This window comes from Pteropus alecto, unplaced genomic scaffold (genome assembly GCF_000325575.1).
Source record: "Pteropus alecto unplaced genomic scaffold, ASM32557v1 scaffold125, whole genome shotgun sequence".
Lineage (NCBI taxonomy): Eukaryota > Metazoa > Chordata > Mammalia > Chiroptera > Pteropodidae > Pteropus > Pteropus alecto.
The window spans coordinates 4,546,699-4,568,135 of NW_006436888.1; the positions used below are offsets into that span (position 1 = coordinate 4,546,699).

General features: G+C 49.1%; 1 protein-coding gene across 2 annotated transcripts in view; it reads right to left on the minus strand.

Annotated features, from left to right (window-relative positions):
- Positions 1-21,431, minus strand: part of MFN2 (mitofusin 2) — a 26,876-nt gene extending 5,445 nt beyond the window's left edge. The window contains exons 1-17 of one of the 2 annotated variants that reach the window (XM_025048566.1): positions 21,242-21,431; positions 19,890-20,031; positions 19,421-19,502; positions 15,010-15,188; positions 11,400-11,535; positions 8,682-8,844; positions 7,951-8,075; positions 7,162-7,270; positions 6,969-7,076; positions 5,696-5,849; positions 5,393-5,460; positions 5,136-5,257; positions 3,530-3,656; positions 3,022-3,126; positions 2,653-2,755; positions 1,971-2,191; positions 1,153-1,308 (exon numbers count right to left, since the gene is read on the minus strand). In XM_025048566.1, coding sequence (XP_024904334.1) covers positions 1,153-1,308; positions 1,971-2,191; positions 2,653-2,755; positions 3,022-3,126; positions 3,530-3,656; positions 5,136-5,257; positions 5,393-5,460; positions 5,696-5,849; positions 6,969-7,076; positions 7,162-7,270; positions 7,951-8,075; positions 8,682-8,844; positions 11,400-11,535; positions 15,010-15,184 — 1,872 coding nt within the window. In that variant the 5' untranslated portion in view covers positions 15,185-15,188; positions 19,421-19,502; positions 19,890-20,031; positions 21,242-21,431. The remainder of the gene's footprint in view (positions 1-1,152; positions 1,309-1,970; positions 2,192-2,652; positions 2,756-3,021; positions 3,127-3,529; positions 3,657-5,135; positions 5,258-5,392; positions 5,461-5,695; positions 5,850-6,968; positions 7,077-7,161; positions 7,271-7,950; positions 8,076-8,681; positions 8,845-11,399; positions 11,536-15,009; positions 15,189-19,420; positions 19,503-19,889; positions 20,032-21,241) is intronic. The other variant, XM_006914345.2, reaches the window with a different exon arrangement.
- Positions 21,432-21,437: the final 6 nt, after the last annotated feature.

Sequence of the window (21,437 nt, forward strand, 5' to 3'; positions counted from 1 at the left end):
AATTTAATGTTTCCACTAGTGTTTGTGCACGCTGCTTGTGAGAAGTGGGAGATGGGGGTATCAGGGCCAAAAACACAGGTCCAGGCACAGACTTCCTCAAGATAAATGCACTGATGACACTGAGAAGGTGAATCCTATACACTGGTCCTCAGCAGACGGCTTCTTTTGGTCTGGTTTGTAATATTTTACTTCAAGGCAGTGTGGCTACATTCAAACAGCCCTGGACTTGGAGACAGAAATCGAGGTTCTAGTACTGCCTGCCATCGTGGCTGTGTGACCTTGGATGAGTTTCTGTACATCTACTTCCTCACAAACCCAGCATAACAGTTTCCACGCAATTCATAAGGTTTAGGTAAAGTGAGATATTGTAAAAAGGTTACATAATCGTCAACTGTCAGCATTTCAGTCAGTGACCCTCTGCCACGTCACTTCTATGAAAGAACCTTCTGCAGGCAGGGAGAAAGAGGGGCCTCGGCTGTCTCTGCCGAGTCTCACAGGCTGAGAATGCAGGACCTGACGGTCTGGTCACAGTTACAGTCTGTCAGCGCTCTATAAGTCAAACGTCCATGACAGAATTTGCCCACATCATCAAGAAAATTCAAGGTATAAATTATTCTGGCTGCAATCTATTTTAGGTCAGGACATGGGAAACACTCTAGTTATCAAGACAGTCTGTAATTTCAAGGCCTAGGGTAGAAAAGGCCATAAAACCAAGAGATGGAGAGACAAGGGTTCAAGGCCCCAGCCTGCCCTCTTTTGTCTTAAACCATTAAAAGTTTTACTCCTGGTTCACGTTCACCTCTCTAGAAGCCAAGTTTGTCAATTTCTCAGGTCACTTCCCTACCCAACATGTAGTATAGGCCCTACAGGGGAAAGCACATGGCCTTGGAGTCAAATGGGGCAAGAGCTCAAATCCTCTGTATGAATCTTTGCCAGCCAACTACAGACTTTCCTCACCTGGAAATGGTGCTATCTAAATGTCATGTTAGTTGAGCAAGATTTAAGTCAATAAATACGTCAAATGGCTAAGGCTGCAAATGCTGTGCGCATTGAGAAATGCTGGAGCGACATAGGGACGATCCCCAGAGCTGTGCCCCAGTCCCCACCCACCTGTCCTCCCCAACCCCCGCCCAAGCCAGGCTTGTCACTGACCACTCCTCCAACAACGAGAATGCCCATGGAGGTCCTAGACGTCAGGGAGGCCAGGCCAGTGACCATGGAAACCATGAGTTCTTCTTGGGTGAGGGAGCCCTGAGGCAGGGGTGGCATGCTGGGGTTGGCTGGTGTCAGAGGGACAGGACGCTGAACCTGAGGAGATAAATGAGGAGAAGGGTAAGAAGAATGGGGCTCATTCAATGAAACCCTCAGCGACCCTCGAGGCTAAGGGGTCTGGATCAGGGACAGAGGTGGCTCTTCATTTTCCAAAAGACAAAAGAGAAAATGAGCTTCACAAGTTGCAGAGGATTTAAGTTTCATAATGACCTGCCAGCTCAAAGGTGGCCATCATGTGACAGCGGCCACCGTGGAATGCTTCAGCATAATTCCCCAAAGCGTGGGATATGTACCAGGAACAGTATGAGCAATAATTCAAGTAGTAAACAGCCAGGTGCTGTATAATCTAAACGTTAAAACAGCGGCCTGTAGGTAGATGTTTTATAGGCCATCTACGTTTGGTAGTTACATATCATGACAGTTACTTCATAGCACTTACTTTAATGTAATTTAATAGTACTAACAGTTACTTTAATGTGTTACAAAAAAATACAGCTAGTGTTTATAATTTCACTAATATTAGTGCTTAGGATAAAGCTAGGTTGATTTGTGGCAGAAACTTTGACCGTGGTATACTGTGGGTGGCACACGTGCCCCAGCTGTTGACCTCAGGGAATCCCTTCCAGAACAGTTCGTGTGTCTGGAGGCAGGGCGCAGACTAACCTCTGCGCTGCCCACAGGTGAGGGACTTTGCTTGCCTGGTCATTGTAGCCCATCAAGGCCCGGCGGCTATTCTTGGGGCCCAGGAACCTATTGACCAGCATGGTCCACCCGAGAGAAAAATGGAACTCAATGTCCTCCTGAAAGTCAGCACACAACTTGTCACAGTTCAGGTCGTAGCTAAGGGAGAAGCACTGCCGAGGGACCAGCACGTCCATCTGACTCCGCACAGACGCCGGAAGGAGGGGTTTCAAGCCGTCTGTCAGGAAGAGAAATGAGAAAGTCCATGAGCTCCGCCACGTGCCACGCCAGTGCCAAGCCTCACAGCAAGGCCAAGCCAGCTACGGCCAGGGACGCTGATGGCTCTGCCTCGAAACCAAACAAGTGGACTGTGGGGCAGGGAGCAGCCGCGGTCGAGGCAGCAGGCCGGCTCTCCCAGGTAAGCAGACCCAGGTTCCATCCCTGCTAACATTTATAGCTCATGTGGATTAAGGAGCAGGCCAAACTCTCAGCCTGTGACAGTCCTGTGGTAACACAGGACAGCTCCGGAGCCTAGGTGTGGAATGAACTCATGACGTACACCTAGAGCTTGAAGGTTATCAAGCTGACTCATTGTAAGAGTCAAAGATAAGAAAAGGTCATTATTTCTGTAGCCTGGCCTCTGAAGCTGAGCTCTGAGCAGCCGAGAGCCCAGGTCCCAAGTTCCCCTGCGGCGCTGACCTATCATCTCCTGCTGCATGGTTTGCAGAGAGCTGGTGATGGCTGTGGAGCAGCGGTCGGACATATTTCGGCCCAGTCCTTCCTCTATATGGCGGTGCAGTTCCTGCAACCAAATGACAGAGCTGAGAGAAGCAGCACCCCCCATCAGGAGTCCCTTCTGGGAAGCCAAGGACAAGGAGACCTGAGGCTGGCCGGCCCATGCCCACCAGGTGACCATGGAAAGCTGAGTGAGGCCTGGGTCTCATCTTCCTGGCCGAGGGGCCCTGACACAGACCAGCAGGAGCTGAATCACTGCCTGTTGACGCCACTCAGTAGCCACAGGGAACGAAGGTGGGCCCCGCACAGAGCGCCTGCTGCTTAAGGACTCACGTTCTTGTAAACCTTGAGGACTACTGGAGAAGGGTGGAAGTCCATCTGGTACTCATCCACCAGCACAGAGAGGCGCCTGATCTCCTCAGCCATCGCTGTCGACACCTACAGAAGGAAGCACGCTGCAGAGCATCACGGGAGAATGTGGTTCCAATCTGCAGCACTGGGACTGCGTCTCACAGATCCTGACACACTGTATCCCGCAAACAGCGGTTTCCTCCGCTCACCCATAGCATTAAAGCTCTTGAGGTAGAAGGGATGTAAGAGACTGGCTGACCAAAGGCTCATCTAAGATCTGGAGAAGGGAGTCTAGAGGAAAGAAACTTGCCCAGGGTCACAAAACTGAACAGCGAACCCAGGGGAGACTCTGCATTCTTACGTCAGGGCCCCGGTTTCCCCCTGGAAGGCTGAGAAGCCCCCTGAGATGAGGTCTGCTTTTTCATTTTGCCAGCACCCTGGACTCTACTGAGTCCGAATCTCCCCAGAGCGCCTCCTCCCCGTCTCTCACCTGCCTTTCGACTTCTTCCGTAATCTGCTTAATTCGCAGTTTGTAATCTTGCGCCAAGAGCTCCAGCTGTTTATCGATAAATCTCAGCCTCTCTTGCCGTTCTTCACGCGTCTCCAGGCAGTAAACCCTGAGAGAAGGTGCTGCTCATAAGACCTAGATCCCCGCTGGACTAAGCAGGGCAGCAAGAGGGGGTGGCGCCAGGCCTGTGGGGCCCCAGCTCTGATCCTGGCCATGGCAAGGCCAGGAGGCCTTGGCAGTTTCATGCACACACGCAGAGGTATGCTCCTCCCCTCCCAGGGATGAGGGAGAGATGGCGCACACCACTCACTCTTAGGTCTCCCGTTTGGAAGATGTGAGGGTGACCTCAGGGAGGGTGGACTGCAGGGAGGGTGACTTCAGGGGTTTAGAACAAATTTTACCAATTAACATAAAAAAAATGCTCAACGTCACTAGTGATCAGGGAAATGAAAGAGATCATACTCTCTACCAAGAAGCCTGGCAAAAGTGCCTGAGGGGTCAGCTATGCCAGGAACCCCGTGAAGAGGGCTTCCTTCTGTACATTGCACACCATGATGAAAGCGGCCCTGGTCTGTGAAGTTGCTGCTCCTGCAGTGGGGGCGGGGGGGGGGCGGGGTCCGCACTCTACAAAGCAAGAGGTGGCCTCCTTCCCTGATCTCCTCCCTTCAGGACCTGGACTTCCGGGTGTCTGCGGCTCTTCTCCAGGAGAGTTAATGGGGTGGGTGTGTCCAGCCTCTAGTAACTCCCCCTTCTCCTTTCTTCGCCTTCCTTTCTATCGACTTCTTGACTGTCTCATCCAGAGATTGTTTTGGTTTCTGTTCCCTAACTACGAAAGGAGCTCAGAACCCCAACAATCCTCTCCTCTCACTACCTTTGTTTTGGGGTAGATGAAAGGGACTGAAACTGTGGGGGGAAGGTAGGAAGCACATCAACAGAGGAAACCACCAAGCTGAGGGGGGAAAAAAGGAAGCCTGGCAAAAATCACCAAGTGTCAAGCGCCGGTGAGAGCTGGGGAAATGGGAGTCCCAGCACGCGCTGCTGCGGGGACCATGGATGGGTTTAGATGTTTCAGAAAGCAACAAAGAACACTAGATAACACTGAAAATGCATGTACCCTAAAATGGGACAATCCCACCTCCAGGAATTAATCCCAGAAAGACTCGTACAAATGTGTGGGAGGAGACACGTGAACTGGTATCCACTGCAGGAGGGTTTGCTATAGATAAAAAATGAAATCTGAAAATCAGTGGGAAAATGAGGTCTGGTCACAACGGAATACTCGACTAGTTAATAGTCATAAACATACATCAGCAAGGACGAGGGCAAGAACGACGCTGAGTGGAAAGAAGAGTCTGGTGCCGGAACACAGCGCAATGCCGTATCTGCACATGTAAAGCGCACACAAAGCAACACTGCACGTTCTTCAGGATTTATGTAAAAAGGGTAGGACTACACACCAAACTCGTGATCATGGTTGTCTCTAAGGAGCAGGCAGAGTGACTCTGAACCCTGGGGCCTCTTCTCCAGGCAGGGAGTGAGACCATCTCCCAGCGCTGCCCCACACCTGTCCGAGATCCCAGGTTCTTACCGCTGCTCCTGAGCCGCGATGTGCAGAGAGTCCATGATGAGGCGGACTGCCTCTGCGATCTGCTTGGCCCGGACGGTGTGCTGCTCAAATTTGGTCTTTACCGCAGACTGGGAGATGCACTCCTTGAACAGGTAAGAGGTGGTTGCTGAGGGAGGCCACCAGCCAAGGACCAGGCTCTGGCTTTTACTAACAAGGGACATGGCCTGTGACAGGTGAGGAGGCCCAGAATCACCAGATACCAGAATCAAGGGACTTACCTCAAATCTCCTCTCAAAATTCTGAAACTCAAGCATCCTCACTTGAAAGCCTTCTGCAAGAGCGCCCCCTAGGAGAAATGCACAGCATTAGCCCAGAAATCACTTGGCCGCAGAGGAAAATGGTGAAAACTCATAAAGCCAAGCCGACTGGACACTTGGCTAAACTCTGGCCACGAGGCAAAGAGCTCCTCACTCGAGGCTCTTCTCACCACCTCAGTCTCAGAACTACTTTCTACCGGCTGACTTACGCAAGCCCAAACGTCTCAAACACCAGGGAAAGGAGGAAATTTGTTCCATCGTTACCTCCTTCGGGCATGCCCTGGGCCTTCTGGATCCTGGCGTTAAGCGCCTCCTTGGCAGACACAAAAAAGATGCGGTCTCCAGCCTGGCTTCGATCCACCACGCCCAGCTCATCCACCAGGAAGCTGGTACAACGCTCCATGTGCTGCCGCCTCACCTGGAGCCCAAGCAGATGGGTGTATGTGACCAGGTGGAGCGGGTGGGCCGATGGGAGCCGACAGCCCCCAACTATCTCTTTTCCAAAAAACAGGCAATATAGTCACACAGTTCAGGATTCAAAAGGTACAAACACACACAGTGAACCATCGCTCACCACCTCTGTTCTCTAGATACCAAACTCCTCAGAACTAATACGGTCGTGAGAGTTTCTTGGGGTATGGCCTACCAAAGATATTTTACGCATATGTAAGCTTTAATGCTAAAACATGTCCCAAACTGCCTCTTGTTAGAGCCTACACAGTGTCACTTTGGTGCCCCAGAAAGAAAGGAACTGGGGGGTTGAGAAACCTAAAGCTGAGCTCTATGCTGACAAGCCGAGTCCTCCAGGACCTTGCTTAAGAAATGGCTGGTACCACCACCCAATCCTGTCTAGTGCTAAAGTCTTAGGGTTCTACTGCTAGAATTTAAAAATGGTAACAGCCTCTTGTGGGCACACCTGCCACATGCCAGGCACTTTTCTCAATGTTAAGAGAGTTCATCCTCGCTATAACTATTACATCCATCTCACCAGTGAAGAATTTACTGGTGAGATGGATGTAATAGTTATAGCAAGGATGAACTCTCTATAACTATAACTAGAAGAGTTAAGGAATTTAGCAAAGTCACACTGCTCAATGTTAGCCTGGCTGACTGCACACTTCATCATCTCACATTACCAATCTGTTACTCCTTTTTCTTTCATTTCATGCATGAACCAATTATTCTTCATTCCTCTTTTAAGCTGCTTAGATGTCTTCCTAAGCTGAGCCTGTTCTATGATGATTGATTTTTTAAGAACTGAACTGAGCACTGGCCCCAAACAAGGATGCAGCTCATGTCATGGGGATGCTTTTTGGACCTGGATGAAAACTTCTGGCGTGGAGGGATCCAGGAAAGTGAATGAAAGAAGTGAAGGGAGTGTATTTAAAGCTACAGAAGACCCCACAGCGACCCCAGGAAATCTTTGGTGATGAAATTCCTTCAGCAGTCAGAGCTAGAGGCCTGGCTGTGCACAAAGGTATCCTAGGTAGATACACGGGGTGATGGTCCCCAAACTGCTGAATAAAGAGGCACTGACCTCCTCCATGTACTCAGGCTCCGAGGCAGATGCATCCCAGCGGTTGTTCAAGATGAAGATGTTGGGGCGGGACAGGCGCTCGCTCACCTTGTGGAAGAATTGCTTTTCCTGGACGAGAGTAAAGACCTCAGTGGAGGAGGGGCAGAGCCAGCCGAGGCCCTGGGAGGGCAGGAGCAGGTGGAGGAGGGGTTACCGTCTGCATCAGCGTCGACTCCGAGTTGGCCACCAGCACGAACACATCAGCGTCCAGGCAAAATTTGTCAATCCAACTGTCCAGCTCTGTGGTGACATCAATACCAGGGCTAGAGGTGACAGGAGTAAACCAACATCAGGCACACAGACCATGGATCCTATTCTCCCTGCTTTGACAGATCTGCGGCAGGCAGGCAAGGGAGGAGACAGCCACAGAGGAGAGAATTCATCCCTATTAGAGGGATTTTTACTTATCATTTCATAATATTCCAGATTATGTGAAAATGTATTTTCTGCCACATGCATCTACTGCTTTCATAAAAAAACAATGGTTTATAATTTTACTTAGGACAAACCATTGAGGTGAAGTTTTATATAATGTGAATCCAATAATCACTACAGTACCATATTTCTTGGTATAGTTGTAACTTGTCCACAAAGCAGGAGCAAAATAAAGTGCTCTTTCTGCAGAAATAAAGCACAATGCGGACCCCACCCTCACACACATACCAACGTTAAGTTGAGGCTTTAACCACCCCTCCTATCCCTCTTTACAGACCATCACTGGGACATCTTCAGGGCACTGATGCCGATGAGTACAGCAACCAGGGCCTGGAGTAAATCCGAGAGGCAGGAAATCCATTATTCGGTGAAGGCAGCTTCACCAAAAGCAGTAACACATACACAGAGCAACCACAGGACCCAGGGAATGCTGGCCTGGATGATCCAGAAATGGAACACTCGGTGCCCTCTCTCTTTGGACCTCCTAAAGGGGCACTTTTCCTCTTACCTGTCCATCAGCACGAGGTCATCCTTCAGCAGTGGGCACTTGGAGTTGGGCCACATCACACTCACCAGGCTGCCGGCATGCAGCTGCTCATCCTGGTGGAGGGCATGGGCCAGCTGGTTCACAGTCTGGGGAGGAGGGAAAGAAAGCTCAGGGCTGAGGACGAGTCACCAGCCAGAGTTCCTGTGCTGCCTGGCATGGCGCAGTGGCCTGAGACTGCTGCCCAATCTGCTATTCCTTTTCCTCCATTTAGCACATAAAAAATCGAGAGCTGGGAGTTGCCAATAACAACCAACTACTCTTCACTCTTCTTTTCTGTGAACCAAAATGAGCAACTGGCCCCAAACAAGAATGCGACTGGCTCTCAGAAAGGTATATATGCAGGCCCCAGCTGCTGCCAGAACCGCAGAGCAGATGCAGGCATCGTCTCCGGCAACAGCCCCAAAAAGAACAAGGCACGTACTCTCTTTACTGCAAAGAGAAGAGTCAGACGGCCTACCTGGCAGTACACAAGGGACTGAGCACTCCTGACTCCCGGTGCTCCGGGTTTTGAACCTCCTCCTCGACAGTTAGGCTGGAATAAGGCTTCCCACATCCGCCACCAGGCACTGCCCTCTCTTGAGAGGGGCCATTAGTCCTCCCACAATGGACACACTGGTGCCCAAGACTGAAAGGCCGGCCAGCACGCTGCACCCTGCATGGTCCCACCACGGTCCCTGCCACAGCACCCTCACCTTGATGCTTCTCTTCTCCTCTGAGCCCTCCGTGAGGAGGAAGGCCTCGTGGCCATCTGTGCCCTCTACCCGCAGGAAGCAATTGGTGGTATGGCCAATCCCAGAGGGCAGAACTTTGTCCCAGAGCATGGCATTGATCACGGTGCTCTTCCCATTGCTTGTCCTATGAGGAAATGTCAGCTGTCAGTGACATCACCAAAATCTGCATTTAGGGCTTTCACAACCAAGTTACCAGCCTAGCAGTCCAAAGTCTTGTTCTCGACAGTGACACCAGTGCCCAGACAGGCAGACTGGGTGCTCTGAGTTTATGAAAATGGGTGGACAAACACCTCTGGCCTGGGCATGTGATGTGCTCCTGGTTCTCAGTATAAACCAACTTGCAAGGGGCTCACACAGTGCAGTGCCCGTACACTGACACTTAATCTGTCTTTAAATGGGCCTGCCACCAGCCGTAAGCCTCACAGCATCACTTATGGAAAGCCCCTGAAGGAGACTCACTCCTTCTACTTTAAACCACTGACACCCCCAGGGGTGTCATCCTCAGTCTAAGTGACCTCAACTGAATGACCCTTGTTTCCCTGGTTCCCACAAAAGGCCTATTTTGCTGCTCTTCTCCCATCATGCTCCACCTTGTACATGAAGCCCCATTTCGTCCGTCTCAGCTGGTAACTGGCAACTACAGAGACAGTAGCACTTCTGCCTACTGTGCCCGCTTTCTCCATTCTGGTGCCTGAAAACAGCTCTATCCAGCAGACTCACCTGCTCTGGCCACTAGCTCAGCGGTGGTGAGGACCATACCTCTGAGGTGAAGATAAAGAAATGACAGCTCAGAGGAGCAGAGGGCCACACCTAAGGTCACCAGAGGCACGACTCCTCAGGCTACAACTGTGTGCCACACCCAACCTGTCTGGATGCCTTTTTTCCCCACGAATGGGATTTTATTAAGATGTTGTGGTATATTTGGTCCTTGTCCCTAGTTCCTGGCACAGAGCTCCTAAAACCCTTGGAATTTCCTGAATGATGGGAATGTTTTGTCATTCACAAGGAGCCCCATTTGAGCAAACCTGTTTATGCTAATAAGGTGACCCACGGTGGGCTCCCTGGATAGTCTCATGGTGGGCTGGGCACCAAAAAGATCAAGTGATTAGAGAGTGGGGGCCTTCGGCCCCACCCACCAATCTCTGGGAAGAGGAAGGAGAAGGCTGCAAATTAAGCCCCATAAAAACTTGACCAACGAGATCTGAGGAGTTTCAGGAGTGAAGAAGGCATCCACACGCCTGGAGAGGATGCATCCCATTCCCTGAGACAGGAGCTCCTGCACTCAGGACCTCCCCCAAGTTCGCCCCGTGCACCTCTGCACCTGGCAGTTCATGTGTGTCTTGTATAGCAATGCCCTTTACAATGAACCGGTAAGCGAAAGTAAATGCCTCCCTGAGCTATGTGAGCCGCTCTAGCAAATTAATCAAACTTGAGGAGGGGGTCCTGGGAGCCTCCGATTTGTAGCCAGTTTGTCAGAAGCACAGGTTTCCAAACGGCATCTAAAGTGGAGGCAGTGTTGTGGGACTGAGTCCTTTACCTTGGGATCGGACTCTATGCTCAGGTAGACAGTGTCAGAACTGAGTGGAATTTGCAGGACACCTGTCAGTGTCTGCTGAGAACTGGAGAACTGCTAAGTGGCATGAAAAACACTCCAGAGAGGCCTACAGAACCTCGAAGTGTAACAAGGAGATCTAATGGCTAAAACCGTAAAACTCTTAGAAGAAAAAAGGGGAATGCTTTACGACACTGGATTTGGCAATTTCTTGGATATGACACCAAGAAGTATAGGCAACGAAGGTCTAAATAGATAAACTGGGCTGTGTCAAAATTAAAAACTTCTGTTTTAAAGAACACAGTCATCAGAGTAAAAAGGCAATCCAAAAAATGAGAGAAAATATTTACGAATCGTGTTATCTCATAAGGGGTAAGTATCCAGAATATATAAAGAACTACAACTGAACAACAGAAAAACCAAACAATCCTATTTAAAAATGGGGAAAGGACTTAAAAAGACATCTCCAACCAGCACAAGATGCTCATCATCACTATCATTAGGGAAACAGGAAACGAAACTACAATGAGGCACCACCTCACAACCATCAGAATAGCTACAAAAAACAAGCGTTGAGAGGGTGTGGAGAAACTGGAACCCAGCACACTGCTGGTGGGGATATGGACTGGTGCAGTCACTGTGGAAAATATAGTGGTTTCTCAAAAATTAAAAACAGAATTACCATATGATCCAGCAATTCCACTTCTAGGTATAGACCCAAAATAACTGAAAGTAGGGCCTCAAAAAGATATTTGCACACCCATATTCGCAGCAGCACTATTCACAATAACCAAAAAGTGGAGGCGACTCAAGTGTCCATCATGGATGAATGGATAAACAAGATGTAGTAGATACACACATTGGAGTATTACTCAGCCTTAAAAAGGAAGGGGATTCTCACGCACGCTACTGAACCTTGAGGACATGATGCTAAGTGAAATAAGCCAATCACAAAAAGACAAATACTGTATAACTCCACTTATACGAGGTCCCTGGACTAAAAGTAAAAATTTAAAAAGAGGAGCACCTTGGGGTGCTCAGACTGTCACCTACACCAAGTGCCTTCCTCCCCGCTTTTCTCATGCCCAGTCAAGAAGAAAGAAGATGCGAGAGCTTCGATGACTCACCGGCCAAAAAAGGCTACTTTCATGTGCCGCCGGGCCAGCACCTCACTGATGCCTCTTACTTTGGACAGGTAACCTTTGACGTCCAGAACCTGTTCTTCTGTTGTAACAGGGTCCAGTTCTGCATTCCTGTAGGTGTCTGGAGATGGAGATTGAAATAGGTCAATATCTGGTCTAAGGAGTTCCAGTCACAGGTCTGGAAGGGACAGAGTTCACCACCAAGGATCCCGTCAGTCCAGACTCTCAGCTGTGGGGCAGAAGTGCAGCAGTCAAGGACATGACTCTCAAAAGAGAACGACAACCTGGGTTCCAGAATGCCAGTTCCCACCCCATTCTAGCTTTGTAACTTCAGGCAAATGAACCTTTCTGGGTCTTACTTTCTTCACCCTTAAAATGGAGATAACGGTACCTACCTCATGTAACTACCGCAAAGATTAAATGAATTAAAACAAAAGTGCTAAAAATGGTGGCTGCTGCATGACGAATATGCGAATATTAACTGCCATCATTTACTTTTATGTTTTTTACTTAACAAAATTCTCACTACATGCCAGGCGCTGATCACTTTTCAAACACGGTGTCATTTACCAGACAGAGTTAGTAAATGGCGGAGCCAGGAAACGGACCAGGCAGTCTGGCTCCGGAGCCCCTGTGCATCTTCCTGCAGCCCTTTCTGACCTGGTCCTGCCGCCTACTCCAGCAGGCCTCTTGCCATCCTGCTGCCTCACATTCCACCTCTCCACATTCCCACGGTTGCCGTGCTGCCTCATTACTCTGGGCTTTTTGCTCAATGCTGCCCACGGCCCCCACTCTGGAGAACGAATGCTCAGCCTTGGGGCCCTCTGGCTCATTCCCACTTAGCCTCAGGTCTAGTGTGGACTGCATAGCACCAAGGAAGCCTTTGTGATCTCCCCCGCACTCCCCAAACTTGATTCAGGTCCCCTTGGCCGTGTTCCCAAAAGCACCCTGTACTTCTCCCATCTCAATTTCAGCACTTACCTACCCAAACTGTAACTGTCTAGCTTATCTGTCTGCATCATCTACCATGTGAGGGCCAAACTGTCTGATCCCAGCACCCAGCGCTCAGCAGGAGCACCAAGTTTTGCTAAGTGAAGACACTGGGATGACTGCATTGTTTTTTTTCCCAGTGCCCTTGATAGGCATACGGTAAACAAATTATGACAGATGGGAGCAACTGAGCAAGATCTTGCCCCTGTCCCATCTAGTACCTGCACGAGGAAGGTGCAGCAGCTGGCTGGAGGGTAGATAGGAGTTTGGCCCCTCAGCACACTCTTGCTACAATGGACTAAATGCTTCTATCCCTCCACGTGATGTACATGGTATGGTGACATACGGAGGTAGGGCCTTCGGGAGGTCATGATGGCGGAGTCTTCATGATTGGGATTAGTACCTTTATAAAAGAGACCTGGGAGAGCTAGCCGGCCCCTTCCGCCATGTGGTTACATGTCAGGTTAGAGCAAAGACAGCAGTCTAGGCAGTCAGCCCTTACCAGACACCAAGCCCACTGATGCCTTGACCTTATTCCCAGCCTCCAGAACTGTGAGAAAGAAGTTTCTGTTGTTTACAAGCCACCAGTCTGTGGTACTTCTATTATAGCAGCCCAAACAGACTAAGACACTTATGAACCACTGGGCTGACAGGCCCCGCCCTGAGAACATTCCCACAGCAACCGGAGCACAACAAGTGACACTTCAGGGACTGCCCAGTGAGTTTCCTTTACAGCTGGTGCCATGACAGGAAGTGACTAAACCAACAAGGCCTCGCCATGTCCACGGTCACCCTGCCTCAGACCCATCAACATTCCTCCCTTAGATAGGCATGCGGGGTTCACCTTTGGAATGCACTTCAGAGAAAGCTGGCTCTCAAGTGCGTGGCTGGCTACATTTAAAAGAAACAGCCAGCAGGCCAACACAGTCTCAGTCCCGAGGCAGTAACTACCCCGCACCCCCTATACCAGGGCGATCCCAAACACATCAACCTTCCAGCTCTTTCTCTTCCATCCCAATAGCAGAGGCCTCATACTTTCACAAAAAGAGAAATCAAAACACCCATTCCAGATGCCATCACATAAACACCTTCATTACGTACATGTCTGTCTACAGCACTATCTGTGTAAGTGACTCAGAGGATTAGTGTGGGTTCAGAGAGGACAGTGGCCTGGTCTGCCCTGTCCCTGTAAGCCCAGTGCCAGGCACACCAGAGCTACTGCTAAATGAGTGAGTAATGAACTGGAATAATTTCAACCACCTATCTCATACCTTTAAAATCGGGGTTTTTAAATTTAACAAATATTTAGGGAATACCTTCTCTTCCACCAAGCACTGTGCTAAAGGCAGGGCATGGCCAGTCATTTCTTAGCCTTAGTCTGTCCAGGCTGTTATAACAAAGTATGCAGACTGGGTGATTTACACACAATAGAAACGTACTGCTCACAGCTCTGGTGGCTGGAAGTCTCGGATCGTGGTGCTAGCCTGGCTGGGTGAGGGCCCTCTTCCAGTTCACAGATGTCTCGTTGTATCCTCAGCTGGTGGAAGGGGGCTAGAGTGCTTCATGGGGTCTCTTTTATAAGAACATAAATCTCATCCATGAGGGCGCCACCCTCATCACCTAATCACCTCCCAGAGGCCCCGCCCCCAACATCGGTACATTGGGCCTTAGGGTTCCACCATGTAAATTTGTGGGGACAAAGACGTTCAGACCATAGTACTGGACATATTCCTCTCCTTTTAAGTAGCAGTATGACATGTAAACCAACCAGAAGCCAAGCCACTCTAGTGGAAAGCAGAGCAAGGAGAGGGGTGTGCCCCCAGAGCATTTCCGCTGTACTTCTAGGGTTCTGCAGACTAGAATTTGAAAACGCCTGGTCTCGCCTGAGCCTCTCGTTCATAAATGAGGAAACGAAGGGCAGATGAGACTCAGCTACTGGTTCTTTCCTGACGATCCCAGGACCTGGAGCCAGGGTGTGCCCTCTAGAGAGGGAGCCTGAGAAAGCCAGTGGCTGAAGCTAGCACTCAGACCGAGTAAGACCCAGGGGACCAGTCCTTCTCTGCTTATAGAGCAGGGACAACAGGTTGGGCTGAAATTAGTAACTAATGGAAAAGGTGCCGGTGATGCAAGTTTCCTATTCATAGTCCTGTCTAAAAATATCAGAGCGAGGACACCCTGGTCAGGAACAACCAACAGTCAGACAGGGCCCAGTATTAAAGCAGCCAGAACCAGGCCAAGGAAAACACCTGGGCTCTGAAGTCAGAGACATCTGGGTAAAATACCCCTGTGTCACTTACAAAGTATCGAACAACTCTTAAAACCTCAATTTGCTTGTCTTTTAGATGGGGGTAAGATTCACCTACCCCCCGAGATTAAAAGAAATGAAATGCACAGAATTCTTAAATGACAGGTCCCTTGTTTTCCTGGTGAATCTCCCTGGAGCCCAACTCCACATGATTCCAAGAGCAGAGCACTGCTGAAGGTAACAACCCATCTGAGTATGAGCTCCCCAAGAGCAGGGCTGTATCTGTGTACCCTCATATCCTGCCACGTAAATACCAAAAGTGACAGGAGTTGACCTGGCTCAGCAGGTTGCCTAACTCACCTTCGAGGAAGGTGGCGCTCTCTTGGATATAGGCCCCCAGCTGCTCAAAAATGCCATTGATCTTCTTCTTGGCAGTGACAAAGTGCTTGAGTGGGGAAGCATTCACCTCAGCCATGTGTCTCTTATCTTTCTTGACTGTGACAACGGAGTTGCATCGAGAGAAGAACAGTGACATTGCGCTGCAAGAGAAGACAGCATAAGTGAACCCAGAAACACCAAGCTCAGGACATTCTGCTAGGGATATGGCAGGGTGCAGCGGGGGGAACTGGGACCAGCCTTCTGGTCTATCGAGAACAGGGGGCCCTCCAGGACTAGATCAGGGGCCATGAAATAAGAACCAGTATCTCAAGAGCAGGAAAAGACCTCTCAGGACACTTGGGCCAATCTCCTTGTCACAGCATAGGCATTCAGACCCTGGAGCCAGGCAGGGCTCCAAGGTCAGGCCTAGCGCTGGAGGGCCTGTGACAGGCCCTCCCTTCCCCACCTTGGAGAGGGGGAAGAATCACGAGGTAACATACAGAGAAGCCCTCCGTTGTGTCTGAGGCAGAAAAGCATAACATAAATCTCATGTCCTATCGCCTGCCTGAGAAAAAGCGCTAAATATTAAAAACAGTGAAAAGCCAGGTGACACTCAAGATCAGTGACTCCCAACACCCTCCAATGGCTGCTCTGATGTCCAGGTCCCAAAGGCCCTAATTTCTAACAGGTTTTGGTTTCCAAATTTGTGTGCATGGGGGGATGATTCTCAAGTAGTCTACAATTTACTTAAAAATATTTATTGGTCTCTCTCATCATCAATGTACGCACTGCAGAAAATGTGGAAACTAAAGGTAAAAAACAAAAAAATCCATAAGCCCACTGTGAATAAAAAAGGGAATGTGTAATAACTGACAAGCTCAGTGACTGCGAGTAAGCTCACAAGACAATCTGATGATAAATTCCTAACTGGGCAGGTCAAGATGGGCAGTCACGCCTCAGACCTATAAATTCCTTAGTAAAAGGTTAATCTTTGCCTTAACCTTTTGTTCTCGGGCAACTATGTTAAGGTGCCTTTGAGATGCCAGAGTAATCCTTTTCCAGACCCTCAGCAGGCATAACCACCCTCTTGATGGTACATGATCTTGTCCATGTTCTATCTGCATTCACTATTCTGTATTCACCAATGTTAAAGCACGTATCTCTCCATTTTACTTTTTATCAGAAATTTCCCGGCTTTGTTTTCTCTGCCTCTTTAATCTACCATCACTGGATTTCACATAATCGCCCTCATGTTCCCTCTTGATTCCAAATGCATAGATAGCATTGCAAAACTGCCACTCTCCACAGCACGTTCTCAGGCAGCATGTTCTCAGTCTTACTTCCAGGCACGGCCTCAGTTTGGCTCAAATAAACTCTCACAAACTTGTAAAATTTTTCTATAAGTTTATAAGTTCTTGCGCTGACATCACCATCTCATGACAAGCAGTTAACATTGGCCATCACAGCCCATTTCTGTGTGGGTAGGCCTCTTGCTCTCAGTCACACACACACTTTTGTACCCTATTTTTTTTCACATAGCAAGAACATGTTAGGGGGCGTGAGACTTGACTCCAAAGTCCTTGAGATCTTTTGGTCAAAGTCAAAAGGGGCAGAGAGATACTGGAGAAGGTGACACTCAAATGTGGCTGAGAATCTCTGGTCCCAGAAGTGTACCACGCCTCGGAGAGATACCATGCGCAGAGCTACTTTCCCAGCAGAGCCCTCAGATCCTGGGAAGTCAAAGGAAAAAGGCCCCTCCAAGAATGAGGTGCAGTGTGCCTGCGCCAAGCTCCACCCTCCCCAACACCCAGCAAATTCCTGTCTGCCAATCCCTCTCAGGCAGCCCTAATCACAGCATCATCAGCTCTCCACCCCACCAAGCTCTCTCCATCTGGGAAAGGAGAAGGCGTGGCTCATGAGTAAGCATGTATGAGAAACTTTTAAAAGCGTGGCAAAAGGTATTGAACAAATTCCTGAGAAGCAGAAAGAACATCTAGAAAAAGTAAACTTTGCATAATAATTCAAAACTTGCTCTTAGAAACTAACCATCCCAAAGAGTAGACAGAAAGACAGAGAGACTCACAGGGAAATGAGAACCCACATGTTTTGCCTAGACCCACAAATTATTTTGCAATGTTAATGATATCTGGGGAGATAAAAGAACGAAGTGACTATGCGTCCATTTCTACCTTCCTCCTCAGTAAAATGCCGTAACTGTGAGTGAAATTTTCTTACCAGGGAGGCCACGCGTCAAGGACTTAAATAAGAAAGACAGCAGAGCTCTGAGAAGGGACACTGAGAAGAAGGGACACTGGCTCCTCCAAAGCAGAAGAATGCACTGAAATCAAGCTTACAGTGGCCCAACACTCTTAGAGAAGCAGTGGATGCACGCAAGCAGAAGAGGAGAGCCACCAAAAGGAGAAAAGGGGTCTGAGATGGGGCATGATGTAGTTTTGTAGATGACAAGATTCTGGAAGGAGACAGAGCTGGGTTCAAAAAGTGCCTGTACTATTCCTGGGCTGTATAAGCTTGAGTAAGTTACTTAACGGCACAGCCTTGGTTTCCTCGTATGGACAACAAACATGATACCACATGGACCGTGAGAAGACTGGGGATGACACAGTACAAACTCGAAGGTAGTTTTAGGTATTATAAAGCGACAACAAACTCCACCAGCGAGATCATAACACCCAGTCTCCACCAACACACCCACAAACTCCCCCACCCGCTGCCACGAGGATGGAGTAGACAGGTCTGCCCGGTCCCAGAAGTGACTTGCTTGAAAGCAGCAAATTTCCCTGAGATCAGCTGGGCTTTTAGAAGCAAGTGCTCTCAAGTTCTGGTCATTGTTTGCAAGCCCAAGCATATGAAACCAAAAGCGTTAGCGTTCAGTAAATGCAAGATTCGAAGGCATGCACACGAGTCAAAGCTTAGTGGTTCAACATTACTGAGGCTTCCGCTTATCCAGGAGCTGACCTGCTCTCACTATTCCCCAACGTGCAGCTGCATGCCCCAAACCTCTCACATGGAACCTCTCACACAGAACCCCCAACGCCTCCAACTTCTGTGATTTCTTTGGCTCTGTTAATTCCCAAGCTGAGATTTCATGATTGTGCTATACATGCTGCTTTCAGTCTGGAATTCTTTCCTTTTTCCCATTTGACTCCTACTGTCATTCTAGACCCAACTCTAGCGTCGCCCCCTCCATGAAGCTTTCCCTGATGTCTCCGTGGTGGACATACAACCTTACCAGACTTTGTGTTCTTTTTCTTTTTTACTGCACTCTGTCTCCTTGTCTAGTCTATGAGCTTCTAGAAAGCCAGTCTCTGACAGAGAGCAGTGACCTATTTCCATTTCTACTTTCCTCCTCCACAAATGTGAGACATGGTTTGAGTTAGTAAATGCCTCTTAAGGGAAGAGTACCTTCTTACCCTTCCATCCCTGGAATAATCTACTTCTTTCTTGAAAAGCAGCTTTTGACTAAGCTTCTCTTTTGATATTTGGAGCTCAGTGAGTCAAGAATTGAACAAACCTTTTCAGATTCCAGGATTTAATCCTTCCAAAGAGCAAGCTGGAGGTGCTTGGTGCGTAAATGGACCAAAGTTGCAAAATACACGCACACAAGCCAAGATAAGGCCCTCACTATCTTGGGGCTTCGCCTGCTGGCTTCCTAGCCTTCCAGAGTGGTGGGAGGCAGCTGGGTTCCTGTCCTTCTTCTGGAAAACCCTGATAGTCCCTACTTTACCGCAAGGTTCACCGCAGGCATGTGGGGCGGGTCGCCCAGACATAGTTGGGCCAGAGTCCAGCTCCAATATCAGCAGTACACTAAGTGGCATGTTTTGAGCTGAGTGCTGCAACGTACTCTTGAAAGTCATGGTTGCAGACAGTTATGGCAGTATTTCCCAAAGTGTGGTCCATAGCCCTCCAGTACACCCAGTTTTACATGTAAAATCAATTTTTAAAACACTGTATGCTATAATCCCTCTCCATTTGGGCACAGTAAAGGCTTGGGGAAGCAAGGCCTGTTGCAAAGACACTAATTTCACTGTACTTAATGCAGCCTTTCACAAACTTCTCTGAAGAAACTCTTCTAAGTTTTTATAATCCTGAGGATCACATGTTGAGAAAAGCCTCATTCATCCTGGTAGGCTCCCATTTCAACCCAAAAAAATTGCTGCGGACACAGTAATAATAGATATTAACCTCAGACCAGAACCAAACCCAATGCTAAACTGAAACTATTAGCACCCCAAGGTAATGAAAAGCTTTGCATCAACCCAGGCTATTAGTTGAGGAGTATAAGGTGTCTTGGGTATAGGGAGAGCAGTAGCAAAATTCACTGCAAGGTGTTTGGATCCCAAGCACAGTCCCTGAATCCACACCACCTCCTTACCCGGGTTTATGCAGAGCAACTCCTAGCACGGAAAATAAAATGAATCCACGGATCGTCTGCTGGCACAACTGGAACAGAGAGGCTGAGAAATTGAAACAAAAGAGTATACAGGGTAAAGGGGACAGAGCAGACTCTTGGAAGAGCTGATAATGAGCCAATCTCTGCTGGGCAGAGAGCGGGAGGGTGGAGCCAGCAAAACAGAGAACAGACAAGGGAGACAGAGATGAATTCTTCAGGGAGCCCAGAGATCCCAGCTACTTTCTGAACTGTCAACCTTTAAGCAGGCTCTCTCCAGTGAAATCATCCATGGAAATAGGAAAGAGATAGTTTTTTTTAACACAGGTTGGAAAACTCCAGCTCTGTGCAAAGATGACCCCGTCCAAGAGACTTGCCGCTGGATGGTTAACAGAGCACACTCCTTTCCACTCAACCCAGATCCAGAGTGCCAGATGCCACAGCCACCACTTACTTTTTGGATGGTGAGAGACCTTCACAGGGTGGGCATCATGGACATCGCTGGAGGCAAAAAGATGAAAAGATTTTGAGTTCTCTCTTCTGTCCTGTCTCAGGTTGAGGTTGGCTACTGATTGTGCTGACTCCACCAATTCCAACTTTGGAAAGAAAAAGGAACATGTCAACAGGCAGCCAAAAACAAAAAAAAAAAATCGGTGTGCAAAACATGTCTAATCAAGTATAAAGCCAAACAAACTCATCCCTGAGGGAAGCTTACTCATTGAGGTTCAGACTGATATGGGAAGTGCCCTGGATAAAAACAGAACACAGGTGTGAGGCCAATCCTGGGTGTGCACAAACACGTGTTCAGTCACGTGCTGGTCAGTCATGTGCTGGTAAGAAAGAGGGGACCCGGTAAGGCAAATCCAGAGGGGTGAGAGGACGGAGCAGGCAAGGACTGGGTTTCGGAACTATGGAATTAAGGACTACAGATGGGAGGATAGGGATGAGGAAGAGAAGTGGAATTTACTGAAAGCCTATGCGTGCCAAATGCTGTAAAAGATCTTAATTCTCAATTCTAGTGCAAAGAGAGGCTTGGGATACTTAAAAGATTTGTGGACTAGTTACGGGGCAAAGCTGAGAACTGAGATATCACCTCCCTCTGACTCCACAGCTCACTTGTTTTCAATTATGTGGAGCAGCTTTACTCCAGCCTAAGAGGTGGGAAAGGCGATAAAGAGACCTTTCTGGGAGGAGGAAAAGAGAGAAAATAAGAGAAATTAAAGAAATAGGGCAATGAAGGACTACAAGAGAGGGGAGTAGGCAGTTTTAGCTTCATGCATTCAAACAGCTAATTATTTGGCATTTTATGTGCCTTCTCAGTGTGCACTAGGCGCTGGAGTTAGGGATGAGTCAAAAAAAAAAAAAAAAGTTCCTGCTCTCAAGGAGCTTACCCTCCTGTTTGAAGTCAAAAAAAGTAAATAGACGACTGTACCAGAGTGTAATAAATGCCCAACGTGGCGGACGTCAGGGCAGGGCGCTACGGTGATGAACGTGGTCCCTTATCATGTACAGAGTAAATGCTGGCTAATATAAAGGACTGGATAAGGAATAGAGAAAGGGCAGGGGGTGAAATGTGGCCGTGAAGCCTGGGAAGGCGGGGGCGACGAGTCTCAGGGGTTCCCCAGCCCGAGTCCCGCCCTCTCCTCTCAGGAGGGCCTGGCGTCGCGGTCAGAGCGTGGGGACGCCTGCCGGCCTGGATTTAGAGCCCGGGGGGCCCAGCATTCCACCGGCCCACTCCGAGTTGCTCAGGATTCATCAGGCTGTGCCGGGCCGGTCCCCATCACCGCGGCTCGCTCGCCCTCTCACCTTCACCTTCCCGGCCTCGCGGCGGCCATGATAGCCCCAACGTCACCAGCGAGCGCCACCCCGAAGAGAGGCGGGAGGAGGAGGGAGGATGACCGCGTCACCAACCGCCGCAGTTTTGCTGCTCTGGCCTGGGTGAGTCGATGGACTGCGAGCTCAGCTGGTTGGACCTACCACCCCTTATGGGTCAGGGTCCGCC